Source organism: Lynx rufus, unplaced genomic scaffold (assembly GCF_022079265.1).
Source record: "Lynx rufus isolate CCGP_SWC_20201006 ecotype Redwood Valley unplaced genomic scaffold, mLynRuf1.p SCAF_4, whole genome shotgun sequence".
Classification (NCBI taxonomy): domain Eukaryota; kingdom Metazoa; phylum Chordata; class Mammalia; order Carnivora; family Felidae; genus Lynx; species Lynx rufus.
Genome location: NW_025814856.1, coordinates 1,255,101 through 1,279,738, shown reverse-complemented (window position 1 = coordinate 1,279,738; position 24,638 = coordinate 1,255,101). Strand labels below are relative to the sequence as shown.

Sequence of the window (24,638 nt, the reverse complement as noted above, 5' to 3'; positions counted from 1 at the left end):
CGACATGGAGAAATCGACAGCCTCGCGCACGGCTGGCGGGGAGGGACGCTGGGGTGGGGGGGGGGGGGACGTGACATGGGGCAGCGCCGCGGGGGAAACAGTTGAGCGGCTCCTCGGAAATGAAACGTAGAATTACCATGGTGACCCAGCAGTTCCACTTCTGGGGATCCATCCGAGAGAAAGGAAATTAGTCATCCGCGTGAAGACTCACGCACAAGCGTGCACAACAGCGGGATTGACAAGAGCCAAAAAGTGGAATCACCCCGAGTGTCCATCAGTGGGCACACGATGCAAGCACGTGGTCTGTCCAGGCAGGGACACGGCCCTCGGCCACAAACAGGAGCGAGGCGCCCGCACCCGCCACCCCGAGGACGAACCCCGAACACAGGACGCCCAGGGAGGGAACCAGACACGAGAGGCCACACGGGGCGGGAGTCCACGTGTGTCAAACGTCCGGAACAGTCTCATCCACGGCCAGGAAGGGGGTTCGTGGGGACAGGGGGCTGAGGCATGGGGATGGGGAGTGACTGCTGATGGGCACAGGGCTTCTTTTTTGAAGTGACAGAATGTTCCGGAACTAAAGGTGATCATTGTACAACGTGGCGAATGGATTAAATGTCTCCCGTGGTAAATTTTACGTACATTTTACCACAATAAAAAAAAAAAAAAAAAGTTGCATGAAAATAGTGTTTAGCGTGTAGACTGAGATCTTTGGTGCCCCCTTAAATGTTATGCCTGAAGAAAGTGCCTCACTCAGAAGTGCACTCGTCCTAGTCCCAGCCCTGCCAGAATTAAATAGGGAAGTCACAACGAGGCCTCATTGAGAAGGTGACCTTTAAGCCAAGGCTGGAAAGAAGGGAAAGAATGAGCCAAAGTGGCATTTGGGGATGAGTATCCCAGGCAGAGGAAGTTGCCCATGCAAAGGTCCGGGGGCAGGACCGGGCCGGGGGTGTTGGGGCCCGTGTGGCCGGAGCAGAGGGAGTGAGGGGGAGAGAGGGCGGAGGGCAGGGCAGGTCGGGGATGCTACGGTTCGAGCAGGGCCTTGGGGGCCGTGGGGAGGACTCGGCTTTTACCCCAGGGAGATGGGAGCTCTGGGGGGCTATGGGCAGAGGAAACGCAGGACTTGAGCCAACTTTTTAAAGCCTTTTAGCTCTGCAAGGGGAGGGATTTCCATCTTCCTCCCCCCCCCCCCCCCCGTCAGCGCCATAAACCTCCACTTAGAATCCCACCCGGCCCACAGTAGGTGCAGTAGATACTTACTGAGGGAGTGAATGAATACCAGCTCCGTGTGGGGGGGTGAGGGTGCAAAGTAGGAAAGTCACACTGTCCCGAGTCACGTAGCCAGGTTAGGGCGGGCCAAGGGCTCAAAGCCGGAGCTGGGCAGCGGAGGGAGGTCGAGGGCCGAGCCCGCGGTGGCCACCTGTTTCCTCCCCCGCCTGTGATTAATGGCCCTGCAGCCCATCCATCATGCACCAGCCAGTGCCTGGCTCTGCCCCGGAGGCCGCGGGGCCCGGCGCTCATTTGTAAGCAGGCTGAGAGGCTGGTCTCAGACGGTTGGATCCACGAGACAGACAGATCCCTGCTCCGACCTGCCCCCCCAGACGTGGGCCCCCCCCGCCCTGGAGCAGAGGAAACACCAGGATGCCGGTGCAGAGGCGGGGTTGGGTGGGACGGGAGGATGCCCCCCCACTGTAAGCCCCAATCCCTCCAGATTAATTAGACAGTCAAGACTGTTCCGTCCTGAACACTCTCCCTGCCTTTCCCGCACCTGCTACTCCTCCGCGCAGGGCCCGGCCCAGCCTGTCCCCCCCCTCCAGCCTTACTATGGGCACCCCACCTCGTCTCTCGGCCTCCCACCCTGTCCCCCACTCGGCCACCCAGCACACGGCCTTCCAGGGGTTCTCAGCTGGGGACGATCTGGCCCCTGGGGACACTCAGCGACTGCCCACACTTCTGCTTGTCAACACTGGGCGGGGGGGGGGGTGCTCCTGGCACCACGCGGGGTGCCCAGGAGGGGCCCTCACAGACAACGATCCAGGCCGGCACGGCAAGGGTGCAGAGGAAACCTGGAGAGGCAGTGACGCACAGTGGTTAAAGGCCCGGGTACTTGGCTTCACATCCTGGCCCTGCCATCATCTCGCTGGGTGATTTTGACCAGGTGACCTTAACCTCTTGGTGCCTTCATTTCCCCATCTTTCCAATGTCGTGACACCTAAGGTCAAAGTGCATTAAGCAGAGACTGGTACATAGTGAAAAACATAGACAGGTGGATCGGTTGGTTTTTGTTCATGGTCTGGGACACAATTCTGGGCCTCTCCACCTGCTGGAAGGCCCAGCCCTGACCCCACCCGACTTGGGGTCTCTGCATCCAGCTCTGACCCTGCCAGCCTCATCTGGGGTCTGCTAAAATGGGAGTGTCGGGTCCCCAGATGCCCGAGTATTGGGATGTGCCTACCCAGAGCAGGCTCAGCCCCAGGGGGCTTCCCAAGGGAAAGGGCGCCTGGCGCGTGGCTCATGTCGTCCCACGGGACCCGGCACCCGGCTTAATGCTCTGTTGTCAACATCCTGAAACGCCTAAATTCCTAATCATTTTTCAGCAAGAGGCCTGCATTTTCATCATGCTCCGCCTGAAAATTCTATAGGCCGCCCCCATCGGGGACTCTGATTGCATTTGTGGGGTCCACGGATTCCAGAACCTGATAGGAATGTGTTAGAAGCTTTCCAAACATTTGTTCCTTTTTTCTACAGCATTGGGACTAGGGGGACCCACGTCTTCCTAACTCATCTCTGGCCCATCAGATGCTGTCTTTATTTAACGCACTGACATTCTGCTCATCGTGAATATTTTTGGCATTCATTTTTATTTTAAAAGATATCGTGTTAAAGTATTGTTTATCTCGAAGGGCTTTGGGGGAGGGCAGGAAGAGGCCTTACGTTTTGCTTTTTCATCTCGTACTGGTCTGGCCTTTTCATCTGCCCCGGAAAGGTGTCTGGGATCCTGACTCTCCATCTTACAGACTGGGAAAACCCAAGGCCCAAAAAAGTACCAAATAACCAGAGGCGAGCTGCAGAGCTGACGATGGTAGTGATGGTGGTGATTAAGAGCCTGTATTTAGCACTTGCCGGATTAGTTGGGCACTATTTCACTAGCTTCTCTGGGGCCTGTTCTCCACAGCAAGTGAGATCCTATCAAAATCCCAGTTGGGCCGGCCCTGATGGGGCCAGGGCTCCAGCCTCCCTGCCTCCCTTGGAGTAAAAGCCCAACTCCTCCCAGCAGCCTCCAAGGCCCTGCACCATCTGGAATGCCCCTGGCACCAGCTACAGAATCTGCATGGGCCAGCTATAGAACAACATTGCGAGACCCCCTCGTTCGAAAGCGATGAGGAATTTCCAGGCCACAACAGCAGGTCACGAACCCAAGCGCAGGCCCTTCTGAGTGCAGGGCCCCTGTGTGAATGCATGAAGTTGCCTGCCCTGCCTCCCTGCCCTCCTTCCCTGCCCTGCTTCTCAGTACCAGGCTCGCTCGCTGCCTCAGGGCCTTTGCACTTGTTATTCCTGCCTCCTTGAGTAAGCTGCCAGCCTCCATCCCTGCCGGCTCCCCCCTCTCACCTTCAGGTCCTCTCGGTGGTTAAGGAGGCCTCTCGGACGTTCCCCTGTTTGAAAATCGCACCTTCCTGGCCCTCCCCGCTGCTGCTTCATTTGCTCCATAGCCCTTACCACCTACCGACGTGCCAGGGATTCTGGCTCGCGCGCTCGGTCTGTCTCATGTCATCGCCACCAGGGCCGGGACGTCGTGCCCCGCCACCCCCACCCCCGGGTCTCGGAGCAGGGCCTGGCACACAGTAGGCGCTCAACAAACGTGCGCCGAAGGAATGGCTCCCATGAGGTCGGCGGGATCACCGCGGCCTTTCTACAGAAGAGGAAACCGAGGCTCGGAGAGAAAACAGTCAGTGAGCCAAGGTTACAGAGCACGTCCCTGGCACGCGTCCAGGTCGCGCCATGACAGAGCCGGCGGTTTAGATGGGGGCGGCCGGGCCCTTTCTCCGCCACATGGGGAAACCGAGGCCCGGCGGCGGCGGCGGCGGCGGCCAGGGCCACCCCGCCGGGAGGGGCCGCGGCCCGGGGCGGGGCGCGCCGGGCCCAAGGTCACCGCGCCGGCCGGCCGGGGAGGCGGGCTGGGTGGGGATCCGCAGGCCTCCCCGGGCGCGCGCCCCCCTCGGCGGCGCGCACGGGGCCCAGGAAGCAGCAGCGGCGGCGGCGGCGGCGGCGGCAGCAGGTGGAGCCGGAGCCTCCGCGCAGCCGAGGCCGCGGCCACTGCCGGCGTCGCCGCCATTAGACAATAGGAGCGGCGGCCGGGCGTGCGGGGAGGCGGGCGGCGGGGAGGGGCGGGGAGGGGCGCCGGGCGCGCAGGAAGCGGGGCCCGGGGCGCGCCGGGGCCGGGCGCGCGGGGAGGGGGCGCAGGAAGCGGGCGAGGCCGGGCGCGGGAGGCGGCGGCGGCGGCCCCGGGAGCTGCCGATCGGCGCCGGGACAAAGGCGCGGCCGCCCGGCGCCCCGAGCCGCCCGAGCCGGGGCGCACAGCCGGGGCGCAGCCCGCGCCCCCCGCCGCGACTGACATGATGTTTCCACAAAGCAGGCATTCGGTAAGCGGGGCCCGCCGGCCCGGCGCCCCCCCACCCCCGGGTCCGGGCCCGGCATCCCCCTAGGTCCGCGCCTGGAACCCCCAGTTCTCAGCCGGGCCATCCCCCCCCCCCCCACTCCGGTCCGGGCCGCGCGCACCTCCCCCAGGTCGGCGCCTGGCACCCCAGTTCCCAGCCGGGCCGTCCCCCCCCCCACCTCCGCTCCGGCTCGCGGCTCGGCGCCTCCCCCCCCCCTCCAACTCCTGGGCCGGGTCCCCAACAGCTCCCGGCCCAGCGCTACTCCCCCGCCCCCATCGCCGCCAGCCCCCGGGCTCCCCCCCATCCCCCGTAGGTCCCGGTCCCTCTCCCAGCTCCCAGCCCAGATTCCCCCCCCCCCCTCCACCCCCAGTTCCCAGGCCCGGTCCCCTCCAGCTCGCGGCCCGGATTCCCCCCTCCCCCAGCCCCTAAGGCATGCTTCCCGCCCCCCCCCCCCGCCAGGCAGGGCCTTGGGGCGGCCTTGGCCTCGGGCCTGGGGCTCCCCGGGAGCCCCACCGGGCACCTCTAACACCGGGGCTGCTTTTGGGGCCTAGGAGTGGGGGGAGATCCGAGGCGCACCCCTCCCGGAAGAGCGCAGCCCGGAGGAAGGGTGCTGGGAATCTGGGGTGGAGGGCCCCCCGCCGGGTGATTTCGGGCGCTGGGAGAGGCCCCTTCCCCAAGGGGACTCTGCGGGGAGGCCTTGCTCCCCCACCAACTTGGGGAGGGGCACTCCAGGACACGTTCTCCCCCCATCGCAGAGGCAGTTGGGGCTCTCTCGGATGTGCACCCCCCTCCGGCGCTGTGGAGGGGCGGTAGAGGGCGCACGCTGCCCCCCACCAAGGGCGGACCTTAAAACGCACCCCCACAGCCTGGGGGTGGCGGGGAACGAGGCGGCTCGGGCGCACCCACCCCCTCGCCTTCCCCCGGGAGAGGCGGGGGCAGGAAGCGAGGGCGGGGGCCGCGCCAGGGGCTGTAAACACGAGCCCGGGAAGTGGGGCGAGGGGGGGGGGGGCGCGCTGCAGCTGCGCCGCCGGCCGGCCGCTGGCTGCCTCGGGGGTCGCCCCGCCCCGCCCGGCCCTGACCCGGGCCGCCCCCTCCCCACAGGGCTCCTCTCACCTACCCCAGCAACTCAAATTCACCACCTCGGACTCCTGCGACCGCATCAAGGATGAGTTTCAGCTGCTGCAGGCTCAGTATCACAGGTGAGCTGGGAGCCAGGGGCCCTGCAGGGGGGGATGGTGGGCACCCCTCGAGGGGAGGCCTAGAGGGGAGGTTGCGGCCCCTACTGTATACGTAGACTTGAAAAAATGTAGGTGGAGAGTGTCCTTTCATGTGGTAGGCGCTGTCGTGAACACTTTTCCAATATTAAACTCCCCTAGACTTCAAAACAGCCCATTTCGCAGGTAAGTAGACGGAGGCACAAAAAGTGAAATTATGTGCCCAGAGCGGGCGGCAACCCTGCCTGGCTTCAGAGCCTCTCTCCCCACCCCCACCCCCACCCCCATTGGATAGAAGACCTCCCAAGAAGTTGGGGGATGGACCCTCCACCACCCCACCCCACAGGAGATCTCTGTGTCTTAGTTTTGGAGGAAGAGTTCCTGGGGTCCTGAGGCTCCAAGGTGGTTCTTCCTCCAGAATTTAATCTTCTAACGTTGTGAAGGGCTTGCCAAGTGCGGGATCTAAGGGGAAGGAACTGGTGCTACCTTCAGCCTTCCACTTAAACAGGTTTAAGCCCAGAGAAGTTAAGAGATTTTTCTGGGGATGCCCAGCAAGGAAGTGGCACAGAGACACTTGCACCCAGTCCCTGGGTAGAAGAATGCGAGCCGTCAAGGCTGTGCTCTCGAGTGTGGGGCTTTGCCTGGGAATCAGAAGGGGGTCCTTGGTCACGAACCCCAGCGGGGCCTCGGGCCCTCTCTGGACCTCCGTTTACCCACACAAAAGCGATCTAAGAAGCTTCCTGGATTTTCTTCAAGGAGAAAGGGAAATAGTGAGATAGAGAGATTTACAAAAATCTCACCTTTTGAGGGTACTTTCCACGCTCCCCATGTGGTAAATACTCAACCTACATCCCCTTATGTTTAATCTTCCCCCAGTGTCCTGTCGCTGGGCCTGTTTTGCAGATGAGGAAACTGAGGCACAGGCAGTTGAACTTTGTTCCATCCCCTGGAGAGTTTAGGGGCTTGGCTTGGCAGGTCTGGCTTTTATGAGGCCCCCACCCCCAGGGGGTCCTTCCCTCCCTGCCTGGCCCGTGCCCAGGAGTACTGGGCCTGGTCCAGTCCCATAGACTGGAGGTCACAGTACGGTCACAGTGCTGTGTGACCTCAGGTAATCCAGATGCCCTCTCTGAACTTTGGGATCTCCATCCACTGGACCTGGGGCTCTCTCCATACAATGAGGGGTCCTACCGTGTTGGGGGTACACACGGGATTTACCAGATCAGAAGTGCCTGATTTTTTTTTTTTTTTTTAATGTCAACAAATAGCGTTCTTAAAGAAAATGAGAGGAAAGAAACTCACGGGGCCCCTGGCGTCATAGACTGTGGCCTGTCTCTGAACCTGGATGTACAAGGCAGTCGGTTTGCTGGAGGGAGACGCTAGGCCCCACAAGACCAACATGCGTTCATTGGGTGCTTACTGTATGACAGGAGCTGTTCTAGAAGCTTTCCTTGTCTTAATCGGTTGCATTCTCCCCACCCCACCCCGGGAGGTTGGCACTTAATAGATGCTGGGGGCTTGGCACTTAACAGATGCAGAGACCAAGGCCCAGAGAGGTAGAGGGTCACACAGCGTCAAAGCAGCGGGGCCGAACTTTGAGGCCAGTGTGCCTGGCTCGAGCCGGCCGTCTGCTTTCTGCCTCTTTCTCTGCCCTCCTCGGTAGGGCTGGCGGCAAGTGGGCTTTGAGAAACGCTCTAAGCTCATCCTTGCGGGGAGAGCCTGCAAGAGGCCAGGGGCTCCCCGCCTCTGTCGTCCAAAAGTGGAACTTGAATCCCCTAGTGAAATCAAGGCTTGTAAGAGGGGCCTGGCCGGTCCCCTTGGAGATTCCTCGGTGAGTCCAACCCAGCTCCCTGCCAGCCAGCCAGCCCTGCACCCTCTCTGCCCTTTTGTGGTTTCTATTCCTTCCTCCGTGGCTGGATCGTTTTCCCCAGCGGTTGGGACTGTGGCCTCTGTAGCCAGCTTTCTGGCTGTGTGACCTCGATCCACTTACTCAACCTCTCTGGGCGTCCATTGCGTCATCCGTGGCACGAGGGTCGACGCTACTATCACGGATTCCATCGAGTTTCTGGACGGGGTCCCTGGCGGACCTGGGGTTCAGGGTGTTTGTAATCCGTGTGGTTACCCGCAACTTTCTCTGCAGCCGTGTCTCCAAGGCTGAGTTCTTGATCCTCGGTTTACAGTCCGGGAGCCCGAGCCAACCCACCCCCTGCCCCATCTCCACAGAGGGGCGCGTCGTTCTGCCCCCACCAAAGCTCTGGGCTCCCCTGCGCGGTGGTAAGGGGGGACCTCAGCCCGGCCCCTGGCCCTTCCCTCCTTGTTCTGTTGCAGCCTGAAGCTCGAATGTGACAAGCTGGCCAGTGAAAAATCAGAGATGCAGCGTCATTACGTGATGGTAAGCTGGCCCCGGGTGGGGGGACCCCAGACCCTCCGCCGCCTCCCGCGGGATGTAGGAGGATTCGGGGTCTGCTCTCCATTCAGCCGGCCCCCGGGGCCTGGCTGAGTCCGCCTTGCCGGCCTGGCCGCCGGCCCAGGCGGTGGCCGAGGTGCCAAACCACCGGGTTGCAGCCTGGGCCTGCCAGGTCCCCCGGCTGTCCTTGGCAGCAGAGGAGGCGGCTGCCGTGAAAGCCAAGGCCAGGAACTGACGTGGGGGAGCAGCCGGATCCCTCCCTGCCCCCACAGTTTGGGCATCCCAGCGTTTAACCCCTCCTGGCCCGGGGCGGGGGGGGGGCAGGAAGCTGACATCCTTTGAGGTCCCAGGGAGGGAGGGGGTGACACTGCATTCTTTGCCTGACATCTGAGACCCTGCCTGTGCACACTGCCAGAATCAACTTGCCGGGATCCACACCCACCAGGTGGCAATTTCTACATCAAAAACCCCTGCGTTGGTCCAGCCCAGAGCCCAGAGCCCGGCTCTCCCAGGCTACAGGGGAGGCAGAGGCAGATACTTACCCTCCTGGCCCCAGAGGGATGGGGCTGGGGCGGAGAGAGGGACCCAGGACGGGCGGGGGGGGGGGGGACGGTTCCAGAGAGGGGCACACTGCCTAAGGAAGGCTGCACGGAGAACGGGGCATTGCGGCTCGGGTCTTGAAGAATGAGTAGGAGCTTTCTGGGCAGAGGAGAAACTGCAATGTCCTGGGAATGAACTTGGCTTCCCCTGCCCCACCCCCAGGGATGATGGGGAGCCATGAGGGACTTGAGGGGAGGGGAGGGGGCAGGGTCAGATCTGGGACGTGAGGAGGGGGGCTCCTGACCCCAAAGCCAGACCCAGCAGGCTTTGTTTATCCTGATTATTTATACCCAGGAAGGCAGACTTCCCGGGAGTCTGGGGCCACCCGCCGACAAGACACATAAAGAGAAAAGATTAGGAGCCCTGGAATGTTTGTGTGCCGGAGAGGGGCTGGATAATTATTCCAGAACCCAGGGGAGCCAGGCCAGGCTGGGGCCCTGAAGCCCCCTCCCAGCTCCCTCAAGTGCCCCCCCCCCCCCAGGGGCCTGGGCCCCTGCTCCGGCTCTGGGTGCCTCCTACATGCCTCTCCTCTCTCCTGCCTGCACACTCTCATCTGGCTGCCTCCTGCCCTGTCTCTCCGTCACTCCCCCGTCTCTGTCTCTGGAGCCCCCCATCCTTTGCCCGCCCCCCATTTCTCTCTCTCTCTCCTCCCCCAATAGTACTACGAGATGTCCTACGGCTTGAACATCGAGATGCACAAACAGGTACGCCCCCCGCCCCCCTTGAGCACCCCCAGGCAGGTGGGCCCGGCCCCTTGGCTACGAACCAAGTCTGTCCTTCATGCTGTTACTTCCGAGCCCTCTGCTCTTTCCTGGGCCCCCCCGGGAGGTTTATCTCCCTGAGGGGGAGGGGCAGAGACTTTCCCCCAACCTACCACCCCCCTGCCCCGTCGACCCCCCTTTACGACAGTGGGGGAGGGTAACGTGCCCGCGCACCGTGGACCCCCAAATTGCCCCTCACCCTGCAGCCTCGCTTTGGCCATCCGTGCGCTGAGGAGGCCAGCTGAGGGGTGTCATAAAAACAATGATGCTGGCCACCCCTCCCCTACAAGCAGCCGCTCCTTACCAGGCGCCGGCCATCATCTCAGGGCCCCCCGGCCCCCCCGAGCCCGGTCCTGCGTCTTCACTGTCAGCGGCAGGGCCGGGAGCCAGCCTCAGATCCCACCTCTCCCGCTGGTTGGGTACCCCTAGGCTTGAGGTGTTGATCTGACCCCGGGCCGAGCTGGCCTCTTAGCTAGAACCTCGCGGGCCTCCTGGGGCTGGTCTGCACCTGCCCCCGCCGCCTGCCCTGGACTGAACCCTCTGTGCGTTCCAGGCTGAAATCGTCAAGAGGCTGAATGGGATTTGTGCCCAGGTCCTACCCTACCTTTCCCAAGAGGTGAGTGACCCTCCGCCCCCCGAGGGCTGCTGGGAGGAGGAGGTAGACAGACCGTGGACTTGCCCCAGGCCCTCCCCGCTGCAGCTGCAGCCCTCAGGCAGCGCTGAGCCGGCTGCCCCGACCACACACCTCCCCTCTCTGGACCTCCCAGACACCAGCCTGGCCTGTGCGGAAGAATCCCCAGGCTGGAGAAACCCCCCGGGGGTGCAGGGCAGTGGAGGGAGGGGCCTCCCCCTGCTGCAGAATTCCCAGCTGGAGTGAGTCACTTCACTGGTGAAAATGTCAGATATGCCCAAGAGTTGCTCCTGCCTGTCCTGCTCCTGCCTCGGACCTTCCTGAGGTTTGTCTGCCAGGCCCCGCGGGCCACCTCGGGCCACCTCAGGCCACAACACCAGAAGTGTGTGTGTGTGTGTGTGTGTGTGTGTGTGTGTGTGTGTGTACGGGGAGGGCACTCAGCACACGTCTGCAGACGTGCACGCAGACGTGCACAGACGCGACACCCAGATACACGAGGCACACACATGCACGTGTGCACGCAGATGCACGTCCGTGCAGCCACGCAGAGACCCACAGGTGGACGCGTGGACACACGCACGCGCCCTGGGGGACCGGGCACCGGGCTCTCACTTCTGCTTTTTGAGATTTTAAGACTCTTGGTGTGAGACCCGCTCCGCGTTCCCCGCCCCTGCCAGGTTTTGCTGTCGATAATTCATTTCCTCTTTAAGCCCAGACGATCGTGGGGCCCTTGGGGAACCTGCGTGCCCAGGGACAGTTCCAGAAGGACACTGTGAAAACCCCAGAGAAAGGGGTTCTTGGGGCCTGGAAGACCTGGACTTGGGCTTTCCTTTCGTGACGGGGGCTTCCTGGGAGGCAAGGCAGAAAGAGACATTGGCAGATTCTAGCGTCTGACGGCAGAAGAGACGGACGTTCAGGGAGTGCTGGGGTGCGGAGGGGGCAGATTGCTCTGGGGAGGGATTGTGCTGAACCGAGACTCCTACTCCGGCACTGCCAGAATCCTCCGGGCCTTCCTCAGCCATGGAAGGAGAGGAGCTTGGATTAGCAGATGTTCGACCGCAATCTGCGAGATCTTAGGATCAAGGCTCGCCTGTACAGTTGGCCACGCTGTGCACTGTGCATCTATTTCTTTGTAGGTGGCAGATCCAGGGTGTCTCTCAGACTCACCCAGTGTTGTTTTCTTAAGTATGTTTGGCACTGGCTGAGGCTTGGTAAACAGAAGGGGATGGAGAGGGGTTTTCTGGTGGGGTCGAGAGCCATGGGGGTTGGGGGGGGGACGGTGCATGGCGCTAATAGCCTGGATGGGAGAGTGGCTTCTCTTGGGCTCTGTGCCCCAGAGCCCCACCTGAGATCAGGGTGCAGCACCTGGCTCCTCTCTGCCCCCCACTCCCCTTTCCAGCACCAACAGCAGGTCTTGGGAGCCATCGAGAGAGCTAAGCAGGTCACGGCTCCGGAGCTGAACTCCATCATCCGAGTACGTCTGGGTCTCGGGTGGGCGGGCAGGTGGGAGGGCAGGTGGGCCCGGCAGCTAATGCTCCCCTCCTTCTGCCCTGCAGCAGCAGCTCCAAGCCCATCAGCTGTCCCAGCTGCAGGCCCTGGCCCTGCCTCTGACCCCGCTGCCCGTGGGGCTGCAGCCGCCTTCGCTGCCGGCCGTCAGCGCGGGCACCGGCCTCCTCTCGCTGTCCGCGCTGGGCTCCCAGGCCCACCTCTCCAAGGAAGACAAGAACGGGCACGACGGTGACACCCACCAGGAGGATGACGGCGAGAAGTCGGATTAGTGGGCGGCCGGGATGGGGAGGGTGGGGGGACAGAGGGGAGACAGACAACGGAAGAGAGAGGAACGTTTAGCGCAAGACACAGTAGAGCTCGGGATTGGCTGAACTCGGTAGTATTTATGGTAGCCGCCTGCTGGGGCCCTAGCCCTGCCTGTGTGCCGCCCCTAGCTTCGCTCACACCCCCGGCCTCCTTCCTCCTCCTCCTCCTCTTCCTCCTCCTCCACCCCCCACCCCTGCAGCCTGAGTGGGTGAATACCTTGCTCACGCTCATTCCACACCGGAGGCAAGCTGAGGCCTGGAGGCACAAACGGGAAGCCAGGTCAGAGGAGAGCAAAGCCTCCAGAAGCCCCGCACCCCTGCACTTCCCCGTCCGCACATGCGCACACCTGACGTCCGCCCACAGGGCCCCTCAGGGCGCGCCCCCCAGCCTCTCACCCCGGCACTGCATGCAGACAACACGCTAGCTGCCCCTTCCTGCCCTGGGCACCACCCCCCCCTCCCGTCCTCCCCCCTCCCTCACCTCCTCTGCCCGTTCCGGAGCCCACGCCCACCTGTCCTCGCCCCTCGCCCCGCAGGAGAGGGGGCGGGGAGAGTGAGCTTAGCCAGGAGCAGGGGGAGGGGGGGGCGGGCGTCCCAGAATTCCCTTTCTCCCCTTCCCGAATAAAGATGAGGGTACTCAAGTTGTCTTGGTTTTTATTTTATTTTTTTCCTTTTTCCAGTATACTAGCTTGTCTTTTAAGAAAAGGGATATTACGGGGGGGAAAAAAAAAAAAGACAGAAAAATGTTAAAAAAAAAAAACAAGCAACACCCACACCTGTGTCTGTATATAGCCTTTTAGACTGTCAGCTTTTGTTGTGCTCAGTCGTCTGATCGCTGCGGAGAAGTGACAATGCTGTGTCGAGGGTGGGCTTAGCTGTGCCTTTCAAATAAAGATGTGAGAAGGTTGGTCGCCTTGTTCCTGCCTCTGTGTTGCGGGCTGCCGCGGTGCCCCCCTTCCCAGGGGAGGAGGGGGTTCCCTCACGTCTGAGCTCCCTCCTTATGGGGGACGGGTTAGCGAGAGTCCCGGGTGAGTCCGGCTTGTCGGTGTAAGTCTGTCTGCAGAACTTGGTGCATAGACCAGAGAGGGTCAGCTGGAGGATCTAAGTCACACAGCCCCGCCCCGGTGCCGGAGGCTTAATGGAGCTGGTTTCTGATCACCAGGCCACAGGGCTCCTAAGTGGCGTTCTTTTCCCTTAGAGACAGATTTCCAGACTGCTGGGATCAATTGCCACTGCCCACACGAAGACCCTTTTTCCAGAGCTGAGAAGACAGACCCCCAGCTGAACGTGACCGTGACCGTGCCAGGACCTCTTGAAGGTCCTCGAGCCACCCCCTGAGCGGGACCACCTGGGGGAGCCAGAAGGAAAGGAGGTTCCCAGAGTGCATCTGGCGCTTGGGCCAAGAGGCCCTCAGGCTGCCCGCCCAGGACGTGGGGAGAAGCTAAGGGTGGGGCTGGGCGGGGCAGCCAAGGAGGGCTGGGGCGTAGAATTCCCACCCTCAGGGACCTGGGCACCCAGGGACTTTTCAAGTCCAAGAAATTCTCACCTGCCCCCCATCCAGTGGGTTCCCTTGGGGGACCAAGGGCAGAGGGGAAGGCGGACTGCTCACCGCACAAGAAATGGCTCATGTCCCTGAGCAAAGAGGAGACAGAGGAGTGGGGACAGGGACCGAGCCACCCAGGCGCCCCTGCACCTCTAAAAACGCCAGTGTGACGGGGTCACTCCCCGCCTAGCGTTTATCCTCGGGTTAAAACCCCAAACTCGGGCACCTGGGTGGCTCAGTTGGTTAAGCCAGACTCCTGGTTCAGCTCACGTCACGATCTCACGGTTCCTAAGCCCTGCCTCGGACTCCACAGTGACATCGCGGAAGCTGCTTGGAATTCTCTCCCTCTCTCTCTGACCCTCCCCTCCTTGTGCGTGCGCTTTCTCTCTCAAAATAAATAAATAAGCATTAAAAAAAAAAAAAAAGGCATGAGTACTGAGTGATTCCATTTATATGAAGAACAAAGTCCAGCCCAAGTGACCTGTACTGTCAGGTGTCATGGGGTTACCCTTGGCAGAGGGCGAGGGGCACAGGGGGCTTCTAATGGGGCCGGTCGTGTTTCACTTCTCAACTTGCCTGCTGATTACATGAGGGTGTTCACTTTGTAATAATTCATCAATTTGTTCACTTCACAACCTGTGCACCCTTTTGTGTGTTACATTTCACATATTAAAAAAATCATAAAAAATAGGTTTGTGGCCTCCGTGGCATTTGGATCTGCTCCCCACCCCTCCAATCATCCCTCTTCCGCAGGCGGCAACCAGCTTGAAACATCTCGCCATTCCTTGCCTAGAGGCCTTTGCACATGTTGTTCCGTCTGTCTGGAACAGTGTTCTCTCTTTTTTTTTTTTTAACGTTTATTCATTTTTGAGAGACGGAGAGAGACAAAGCGCAAGTCGAGCAGGGGAGGGGCAGAGAGAGAGGGAGACAGAATCCGAAGCAGGCTCCAGGCTCCGAGCTGTCAGCACAGAACCTGACGTGGGGCTCGAACCCACAAACCGTGAGATCATGACTTGAACCGAAGTCAGAGGCTTAACCGACTGAGCCACCCAGGTGTCTCCAGGTCCCTGGATGACATGTTTCTTAAGTCCTCTCAGGCCCCTCCACCCAGGTCCTGCAGGGAACAACAGGTGCCATTAATATGTCACATGGTGGTTCCAGGCATCTGGTCTCTAGCCTCAATTTAAATCCTGGCTCTTCAGGGGTGCCTGGGTGGCTCAGTCGGTTGAGCGTCCGACTTCGGCTCAGATCATGATCTAGAGGTCCGTGGGTTTGAGCCCCGCGTCGGGCTCTGTGCTGACGGCTCAGGGCCTGGAGCCTGCTTCGGATTCTGTGTCTCCCTCTCTCTCTGCTCCTCCCCCACTCGTGCTCTGTCTCTCCTTCTCTGTCAAAAATAAATAAACATTAAAAAAATAAATAAATCCTGGCTCTTCCTCTCATAGCTGGGCCATCTAGACAAGTGGCTTCTCCCCTCTGGACCTTGGTTTCCCTGTCTGTAAAATGGGTGTAATCTCAATACTACTCCTTGTTATGAAGGTCATACTATTTAATCCGTGGAAATGCTTACAGCACAGCCTGGCACGTCCCTTCATTCCTTCATTGAGACCTACTGTGAGCCCCAGGGACACAGAAGACATAAATTCCTGTCCTCTGGCTGGAACAGACAGATAACCAGGAAAACACAAAATGTGTCAGCGCGTGTGTTGACGGAGAGCCGGGCAGAGAAGGGATGGGGAGTGTTGGCTGCAATTTTTTTTTTTTTCCTAATTTGCACATAGAAGCAGCTCAATAAACGTTAGCAGTTTGCTGAGGGCAGACCTGGGTTTGTAGCCGTCTCAGAGCCTAACCAGTGATTTGAGGCAAGTGAAGTCACTTGTCTGATCTCAATTTCTGGGAAACTGTTCCCGAGAATTAGCAGGAAGCCTGCAAGGGCTCACAAGCTGTCAGCTGGTGTTATTATTACTGATGTTGCTGGCAGATGAAGGGCTTCGTGGGGGGGGGGGGGTCACAAATCCGACACCCCCAAAACAGGGGTCTCCTCCGGAGAAGGGGGCGCCCTGCCCAGCCACGGAGGATCTGGGACCTCGGGGGGCCTCCCTTTGGGCCTCGGAGCACCCCCCGCCCAATCCCACCTGCGGGGCTTGGATCTGGGAGCCCCCGGTGGAGCAGAGGCTGACAAGAAGGTCGGGGGGGGGGGGGGCGGGGGGTGCTCGAGAGCGGCCGCGGAGCCGGGGCGGGCGGAGGGGCCGCCTCCGGTGCCCCCTCCCCACCGCGGCCTCCCGCGCTTAACGACCGCGCCGCCGGCGACCTCGGCTAATTGATCCGCTAATGGGCCCCGCGCCGCGGCCGCGCCTAATGAGGCGGGAGGAGGGGGCGGAGGGGGCGGTGGGGAGAGTGCAGGGGAGGGGGAGAGGAGGGGTCTAGGGAGGGGGAAGGAAGACAAGGGAGGGGTGGAGGGAGGGGGTGGGGGAGAGAAGGGAGGGGTGGAGAAGGGAGGGGAGGACAGGAGGAGGGAGAGCGAATGGAGGGAAGAGCCGGGAAGGGGTTAGGGAGAGAGGAGGGGGAGTTGGAGGAGGATGGGGAGGAACACAGCAGGAAGGGGGAAGGCTGAGAGGGAGGGGCCCAGGGAGAGGAGGGGGGGGGCAATGCCCCCAGCCCTTGGGCACAGGACTGGAGGAGAGGGGAGCCGTGCAGACAGGATGAACCCAGCCATTTCTGACCACCCAACCCCCTCTCAGACCCCATCCCTTGTGGGGGGGGGTCCCTTCTTCTTAAAAGCCCCTCCCCTTCTATGATCATTCCCCTTTGGAAGGGGCTTTTTAGCAGGGGGATGTGCGCATCAGGGGTGTGAGCCGCCCCCCTACTCTATCCTCGAATGTGCGAATGTCCTCAGTGTTGGAGAATTCCCCCAGGCCCCTGTGGCCTGAGAGGAACCCAGCCCCTGTCCCCAAACACCCCTTCTGTACCTCCACCGACTCCTAGGCCTGAGAGCACCCCAGTGGCTCAGAAAGCCAGCCCTCTTCCTCCGGCTCCTGGTTTGAGCTGGAACTCCCCACGTGATCCACGAAATGGCCACAGTCCGGCGGGCCAGGCGCACCTGCAGCCTTCCTCCTTCCTGAGTCCTCTGGGCATCAGCAACTTGGACTTGGATGCAGTCTTGGGGGAGAAACAGTGCTGGTGGAGTCTGGGACCCGGAAATGTCACGCTGCCCATTTCGCAGACAACAGAACTGGGGCCCAAAGACGGACAACAGATTGTCAAGGCCACAAAACAAGGCAGCGCCTCAGAAGGTCACCCGACCTCAGGTAAAGGAGCTCTTGGCCCCACTAGGAGCAACCAGAAATAATCAGGAAGCCAAAGCTATAGTCATCAGGATAACAGAAATCATAAACAGCTACGATTTGAACATCTATCAAGGCCCCAGCCTTGGCTGAGGGTTTTGACTACATGTCTGTTAATTCCTTTTTTTTTTTTTTAATTTTTTTTTTAACGTTTATTTATTTTTGGGACAGAGAGAGACAGAGCATGAACGGGGGAGGGGCAGAGAGAGAGGGAGACACAGAATCGGAAGCAGGCTCCAGGCTCTGAGCCATCAGCCCAGAGCCCGACGCGGGGCTCGAACTCACGGACCGCGAGATCGTGACCTGAGCCGAAGTCGGACGCTCAACCGACTGAGCCACCCAGGCTCCCCTCCTTTTTTTTTTTTTTAAGTTTATTAGTTATTTATTTATTTTTGTAATCTCTATGCCTAATGTGGGGCTCGAACCCACGACCCAGACAGCAGGAGTCACATGCCCTTCCCACAGAGCCAGCCAGGCGCCCGTCTCCCAGTTAATTCTTGAAAATACCTGTGAAGGAAGGACCATTAGACAGACAAAGAAACGGAGGCAGTGACTTGCCCAAGAGCACACAGCCACGAACCTGGGTTCTGATGCAGGAAGGTCCAAGCTACAGGGCCCAGGGTCTTAGCCATTTTGTTTAAGGGAAAGAGGAAGCTTCTGGAACCAGTGCTGGAGAGCAGGGCTTCAAGGGTGGGAGTGCCGGGCAGGGCAGGGCAGGGCAGGAGGCAAGGGTGAGGGGGGAGTGGGAGGGACTTTGTGCAGGCCTTCACCCTAAGCGCTCCTGGCCTCTTTCTGACACCACCTGAGGGCCTTTCCCTGGCCTGGAACACACTGTCCCCAGAGCCGGGGACTGCCATCAACACCCCCTCTTTTGCTGGCTTTATCAATCACAACGCACAACTTAAGGCAACAGATACTCCCTTGTTCTCCCTTCCCCCACCCCCGACCCCCACTCTGAGTCTGTGACAAAAGCATTCGGCCTGATGTGGTCACTACTGCCTCTCCAGGCTTGGCATTGTGTCTGGCTCGCGGTAGGTGTTCGGGGAAGATCGAACGAGCGGGCGAGATGGCGGCGCACGAACCAGCCCCTCCGGACCCCGCCTGCCAGCCTGGGAGCCACGGCAGGTGTTAGAGCGGAGGAGGGGCCGGGCTGGAGGGGAGACGGAGGCTCGCGCCGCGTTTACACGCGTTCTGACCTTAGACGCGGCGGGAGGGAGCCCAGGCACCATAGGGCCCTGCCCGCCGAGGACTCCCCCCGACGGTCTCTCGGGCTGTCGCACTCGTGCCCTTCCGTGTGTCTCCGCCCTTGTCTCTGGGTGTCCCAGATCCTCTGTCTCTCCGGGTCTCTCTCCCTCACCCGCCCCGCCCCCCACCGTCCTTCAAGGTCTTTCCAGCTCTCCCTCTCCTCCCTGTCTGTCTCTCCTTCCTACTCTCCCCACGTGTCCCCGCTCTGTGCCCCCTCCCCGCCACCCCCGCCCCGCAGCCGCCCCCGCCCTGGATGCCCACCCCCCACCCACCGCCTCTCCTCTCCCACCCACTCCGGCCCCAGGGCCCGGACGCTGGGCGCCAGCCAGGCCTGGAAGCCCGCCCCTCCCCCGCCCCGGACCCTCCCGCCCCTTCCCACCCCCTCCCCCCCTGCCCCCCCGCCCCTCCCTCCCCCTGCCCCCCCCCCGCCCCTCCCTCCCCCGTCCCCTTCACCCTTCCCCTCCTGCCCACCCTCCGCCTCCTCCCCGGCTCCCCAGCGTTTCCTCCTCCCCGCGCCCCGCTCCCCTCCTCCCTTTTCCTCCCCTCCCCGCTTCCCGATCCCGGCCCCGAGGAGGGGCGGGGCCCGCGCTCCCGGTGCCCTGCTGGGCCTGACCGGGCCTGTTGGGTAACGTGCAGGCCCGGCCCGCGCGGTTAATGGTGGGTTTCCCGGCCTGGGCGGCGGGCTACCTGGCACACGGTCTGGCCGACCCGGGACGCGGGGCGGGGATGCCCCCCCCCCCCCCCGGGCCCCTGAACGGCAGCCGCTGAGCGCCCACCCTGAGTGAGCTTGGCGCTGTGTGACCCCGCACGGGTCCCTAGGCGTCTCTGGGCCTGGCCGCTTCCACTCCACCCTGCCCTGCAGCCAGACCCACTGGTCACCGGCATTTATTGGACGCCTGCTGTGTAACAGACCCTGGGGTGGGTGCCCAGGGACCCAGGACAGCGCTGCTCTTGACCGTGGTGGAGCCCACAGCGTCTAGGAAGACAGATAATAAACCAGCAAATAAGAAAATAAGATGATTTCACAGACCAAATGCTACAAAGAAAGATCCAACAGGGGCTGCAGACGGCGAATGACAGAGGCCTCTCTCTGTGGAGGTGACGTCTCAGCTGAGACTTGGATGGCAGGAGCCTGGGGGGGGGAGGAGGGGAGGGAGATGGAGGGGGAGGGGCTGCAGGCCTAGGGAACCAAGAGGGCAAAAGCCCAGAGGCAGGAGGACTGCTGTTCTGTTGCAGGTTCGCGCACAAAGTAAAGGGAATAATCCAGTTGGCCCCGCAGTAAAGGCAAGAGGTACCGTTATCAAGGGCTGGCTCACCCCCTTTTCAAGATGAGCAAACTGAGGCCCGGGGAGAAAGGGCTCCCAGCAAACCTGAAGCTGGGAGAGTAAGCTTCCGGTTGGGCCACACAGAGTGTTCCACACACACACACACACACACACGTCTGTGCGATGCCTGCTGGGGACTGGGCGAATCTGGGGTCCAGCAGGAGCCCCCCAAGAGTAGGGATGGAGACGGGGTTCGCGGAGATGCCGGGAGCGGGGGTGGGGGGTGTAGAGGGTGAGGCCCAGGCTTGGGATGGAGGGTCCCTGTGTATGGTGTGGGGTCTGGAACCAGGAGAGCCCCAAATAGAGGTTGCCTTTTCGGGCCAGGTCCCGCCCTGCTTCGCCCCTGCCCACACTCACAGGACAGGCAAAGCCAGCCTCCCCATCCAGCTGTTTGATCCTATGACAACACAAGGAAGGTCCTGTTGTTCCTCTCAGTTTACAGAATCACGGTGGCACAGCAGCAAAGTCAGATTGGAACCCGGGCCTCCAAGGGAGGTGTGACCTCAGGTGGCCACTGACCCCTGCAGGCTAGGTTAGCAATGGGCAGGAGGTCAGGGACTCTGGATCCGTGCCCCGAATATGAATACTGGGCGACCTGGAAGGGGTTCTGCCCCTCCCTAGGCTTGCCTCTTCATCCTCCCAGCAAATATAAGGGGCAGGCACTGTGTTGGGCCTGGGCCGACCGTAAAATAATCAGCGTCCAGAGAGGGATGAGACTTTACCGAAGGAAATAAAATGAGAGGGGCTGGCCAAGTAGGGAGGTTGAGGGCTGTTGTAGCCAGGCTGGCCGGACCAGGCCTCACTAGGATGTGATGTTCCATCCAAGACTGGAAGGGAGAGAAGAGTCAGCCGTGATCCAGGCAAAGGAAACAGTGCATGCAAAGGTCCTGGGGCAGGGCCTTACCTGGTATGTTAGAGGTAACAACCAAGAGGGCCGAGAAGCTGCAGGGAAGTGAGAGTGATGGGGAGAGAGGGAGGAGGTGAGGGCAGGAGAGGACAGGGGTCAGCCCATGTAGACACAGGTGGGAATTTGGATTTTATTCTGAGGGTGATGGATTTTTAAGCAGAGGGAAGGATGGGATCTGATCACATTTTTTAAAAGCAAATCTCTACGCCCGAGACGGGGCTCGAACTCAGGACCCAGAGATCAAGAGTCGAAGGCTCTACCGGCTGAGCCACTTTAATGCATCATCAAAAATGTAGGGGGAAGGGAGCGTGTGTGTTAGTGTATTAGAAGATTCTGTCACCCACCTCGGCTTCCAGGTGAGGAAGCCCACTGAGCAGGGGCCATCCTGGACTGCCTGAGGCCCCTGCTTTTCTTTCTGGAGCTGTCCAGTTCTCTCAGAGGCGGCAGCTGGGGTTGGGAGCCTTCGGCCAATCCTAGTGCCTCCCGACACTGGCCGCCCAGTCCCCGACTACACATGCACTGCTCAAATGAGGCAACTCCTATGCATTCTGCAGAACCCCAGCTTACACACCCCCATCTGACATCCAGGAAGCCTTCCCGACTTCCCAAGCAGGGACCTCACTCCTGGCTCTGTCTCTGCCCCCACCCACAGTCCCGTTTCTCCGTCCATCTCAGCCCTGACTGCAGGGGGCCCAGAGTGCTCTGCTCTGTGGGCCTCCCACACGCCCCGTTTCCCAATCTCGGGAACCCCTCCTTGAGTCCCCATCATGGCCCGGCCTGGCTGCTCACACACGGGACAGGGGACAGCAGAGCGCCAGCACACTGGTTTCACGAACAAGTCTTGCCCAACTATCTCACAATACAGGTGAGCGAACCGAGGCTCAGAGAGAGGCGCGCAAGTCTTAAGGTCACGGTGGGGGGCGCTAGAACAAGGGGGAGGCCTCCCCACGTTCCCAGGTGGAAGTTAACGTGTGTGATTCTTCCGAGGGGGGCTCACCGCCAACCTTGGCAGGAACAGAGGCTCCGAGGTCACCTGAGAGCCCTGGCCCTCAGGAGGGGACAGGCCTGGCTGGTGGCCCAGGAGCTCGGCTGGGGGCGGGGGCGGTAGGCAGAGGTTGGCGAAGTCGGAAGCCAAAGGCTTGGCCTCCCCGAGGGAGCCGCTTTCCCGGCCCGGGTCGGATCAATGGGCTGTAATTATACCGCGCCGGGCCCGGAGCCGGCGGGGAGGGAGCGGGAGCTGGCAGGAGAGAGGCGGCGGGCGGGGGAGCGCGGGCCGGGAGAGGGACCCACGTTACTTTGATTGACAGCCCGCGCGGGCGCCGCGCGGGAGCTTCTGGGGATCGTAGTCTTTCCGAGAACCCCGCTGCCGCCTCCTCTCCCGTTTGCGCTCAGGGAAACCGAGGCACGGAAACGCGCACGTCCCTCCCCTCCGCCTACACGTAGGCTTATCCTCCCCCCGCGGGGCCTGGAAACAAAAGCTGAGTCGTGCCAGGGGCCTCCAGTCCCGGCTGAGCGTCTCCGCTCTTCCCGGGGATTGGAGGTGGGAGGTGTCCAGCTTGATTTGAAGTCTGCCTCGGTTTACCCATCTGTGAAATAGGGCGAAAGGCGCCTAGTCGGCCCCGCCAGCTGGCCGGGCTTTTTCAAGGCACTTTGCTGGACGAGGGGCTCCTGCTTTTAAGGAGAGACTCGCCAGCCTCAGGGGGTGGCTGGCGTCTCCGGATTTTCGGATACTAAACGGACCGGATCCCCCCCAACCCCCACTCCTGGTGAGCTCTGGTGTCCACGAGGCTCTCAGCGGCTCCAAGGGAGGGGGCGACCCGCACTCTCCATACCCCGCTGGCAGCCTTCCGATTGGCCCAGCCGATCCTAGAGCCTCCTGCCATTGGTCGCGGGTTTCTTGATTTCCATTGGCCAGTGCCCATTGTGATGTCATGGACCCATGTGGGAGCGCCGCGGGAGGATTGGCTGGCACACCCAGCCAACCACCGCGGAGAAAGGAATTTCCACAGTAGCTGAGGCGGCGAGGCTGATTTAAGGTGGTCTGAGCAATCCCGGGTCCCAGCGCTGCTTCTCAGCTTTTTCCTTTAAAAAAAAAAAAAAAAAAAAAAAAATCCACATCATAAAAACCCAGCCAGGAACCGGGGCTGAGCTTTCCTAAGTGGAAGGAGAGAGATCGGAAGCTAAGTCCCTTCCCCCATTTTGCAGCTTCTCCCTGGATTCTGCAGATGGGGAAACTGAGACCTCGGGAGGTGGGGCGAGACGCCCTGTAAGGCCCAAGAGTTAGCTGGGCGCAGCCTTCTCGGTGTAGCGGGAAGGTTGTGCTAGACTGCCCAGACTGTAACTCACCCCTGGCGAGTCCTTTCCCTGCCTCCTGCTCTGGCTGGATGTGACATTTCAGCGAGTTATGGAGTCATGGGCTGCCTGGGGGTCTCCCATCTCACAGGTTGCTCTCAGCTAAGTCTTCCCAAATTCTCACAGCTGCTGCTCAGAGCAGAGTGTCTCTTCCTTCCTGGCAGATCATATACACCGTAGCGTGTGTGTGTGTGTGTGTGTGTGTGTGTGTGTGTGTGTGTGTGTGGTCTTGTGGCTTCTCAGGCAATCCACAAATCTGTATTTACCCTCCCTTGTGGCGTGTGCCTGGTAGAAACATCTAAAGCCTGGTGGGTAAAGGTGCCCTCCTCCAGGAAGCCTCCTCTGGACTCACCAGGCAGAGGCCCTGGTCCCTCCAGATGCTCCCTCTGTCACGACACTAACTAGGTGGGCCCAGGAGTGAGTGCTTGACTCTGCCCCCCCACCCCCTGCCTCCCGGGCCCTCCCTAGGACCCCAGCGTCTTCCGTTAGGAGGATGGGTTCTAGAACAAATCCCTCCCTGAACAGCCTGAGTTCAGTGTGTGTAATGGAGGGGTTGCCTGCAGGAGATGCTTTGGGGCTGGGCCTGGAAGACGTGGATTTGCTCCAGGCAGAAAAGGAGCAGGAGTGAATTCCAGGAAGAGGTAACAACACAAGCAAAAGCCCAGAGGTGGGAGAGAACACAGAGTAGGTACTGGGACTGGTGTGGCTGGAGCAGAGAGAGTGTGTGAACCGGTGGACAGGAGGTGAAACCTGGATGGGGGGCGAGGGTGTGTGTGTGTGTGTATGCAGGGCATCTGATGCTAGCCTGAGGACCTGGGGATTTGTCCCGAGGGCAATGGGGAGCCATGAGAAGGTCTGAAGTGAGGGAGGGCCAGACTCACAAAAGGTGACAAGAGTGAAATCCACTCGCATGGGGGAGGTAGGTGGCTTGAGCTCAGATGGGAGGGGTGAGGAGGCCGGAGGGGGGTGCCGTGGGGAGAGGGAATAGGATTGAGTGGTAGGCGGAGGGGAGAGAAGGGGCTGGGTTGAAGCTCTGTGTTGGGGGAGCAGGATGGACTGTGGGGCCTGGCAGGGTGAGGCACGGTGGGGGGGGGGTGGAATGCTACATCTAGCGCCCCGGGGGACATCCAGGGGAGGCACGACACTTCCTGGAAAGGTTTTGGACACGGGACTTCACAGACCCCCCAGAACCTGGAGTTCCTGGCACCGCAGAATGGCGGAACTCTCGTTTGTTACAAGTTCCCAGCAGGAGTGTGGCCAGCGGACCTCTGGCTTTAGCTGGATGCTGTGTTTCTGTTTCTGGATGCACTGCCCGGCCTGTTCTATTCATTTATTGAGCACTTACTGTGTGCCTGGCTCTGCGAGGGAGAGGCTCTGTCCCCACACAGCCTCATCGTGATCCTGTCAAAACAGAACAAAACAAACCGTGCTGGGGCCCAGAAGGATCCAGAACAGGGCACAGTGTTGGAGGATCACAAGACGGGAGGCGTGAGCCATTTGTGAACACCACTTGAATGGGCAGCTGGAAGGGGGTCTCCTTAGGAGGTGACATGCGAGCTGAGACTTAAATGGTGGGAAGCATTCCAGGCAGAGGGAACGGTAAGTGCGAAAGCCCCGAGGCAGGCCCCTGTCTGGTCAGCTGGGAAAACAGCGAAGGGCCTGAATGTCCCTCTGTCCCTGGGAAGAGGGAGGAGTTTGGGTGTTATTGTGAGGACAATAGGGAGCCATTGAATACTCCAACACACACACACACTCAAATCCTTATCCTCAGGATCTCTGTTCCTCCCCACCCTCGCCTCCTCCAGATCTCATCTCCAATGTAAACCTCTTCAAAGACGCCTCTCCC

At 60.9% G+C, this 24,638-nt stretch overlaps 1 protein-coding gene across 1 annotated transcript; it reads left to right on the top strand.

Annotated features, from left to right (window-relative positions):
* Positions 1-4,533: 4,533 nt before the first annotated feature.
* TLE5 (TLE family member 5, transcriptional modulator) lies at positions 4,534-12,720 on the top strand. Its single transcript, XM_047095369.1, has 7 exons — positions 4,534-4,640; positions 5,757-5,854; positions 8,195-8,258; positions 9,533-9,577; positions 10,188-10,250; positions 11,665-11,739; positions 11,822-12,720. The coding sequence occupies exons 1-7, from the start codon at positions 4,614-4,616 to the stop codon at positions 12,041-12,043; spliced, it is 594 nt and encodes a 197-aa protein (XP_046951325.1). The 5' UTR covers positions 4,534-4,613; the 3' UTR covers positions 12,044-12,720.
* Positions 12,721-24,638: the final 11,918 nt, after the last annotated feature.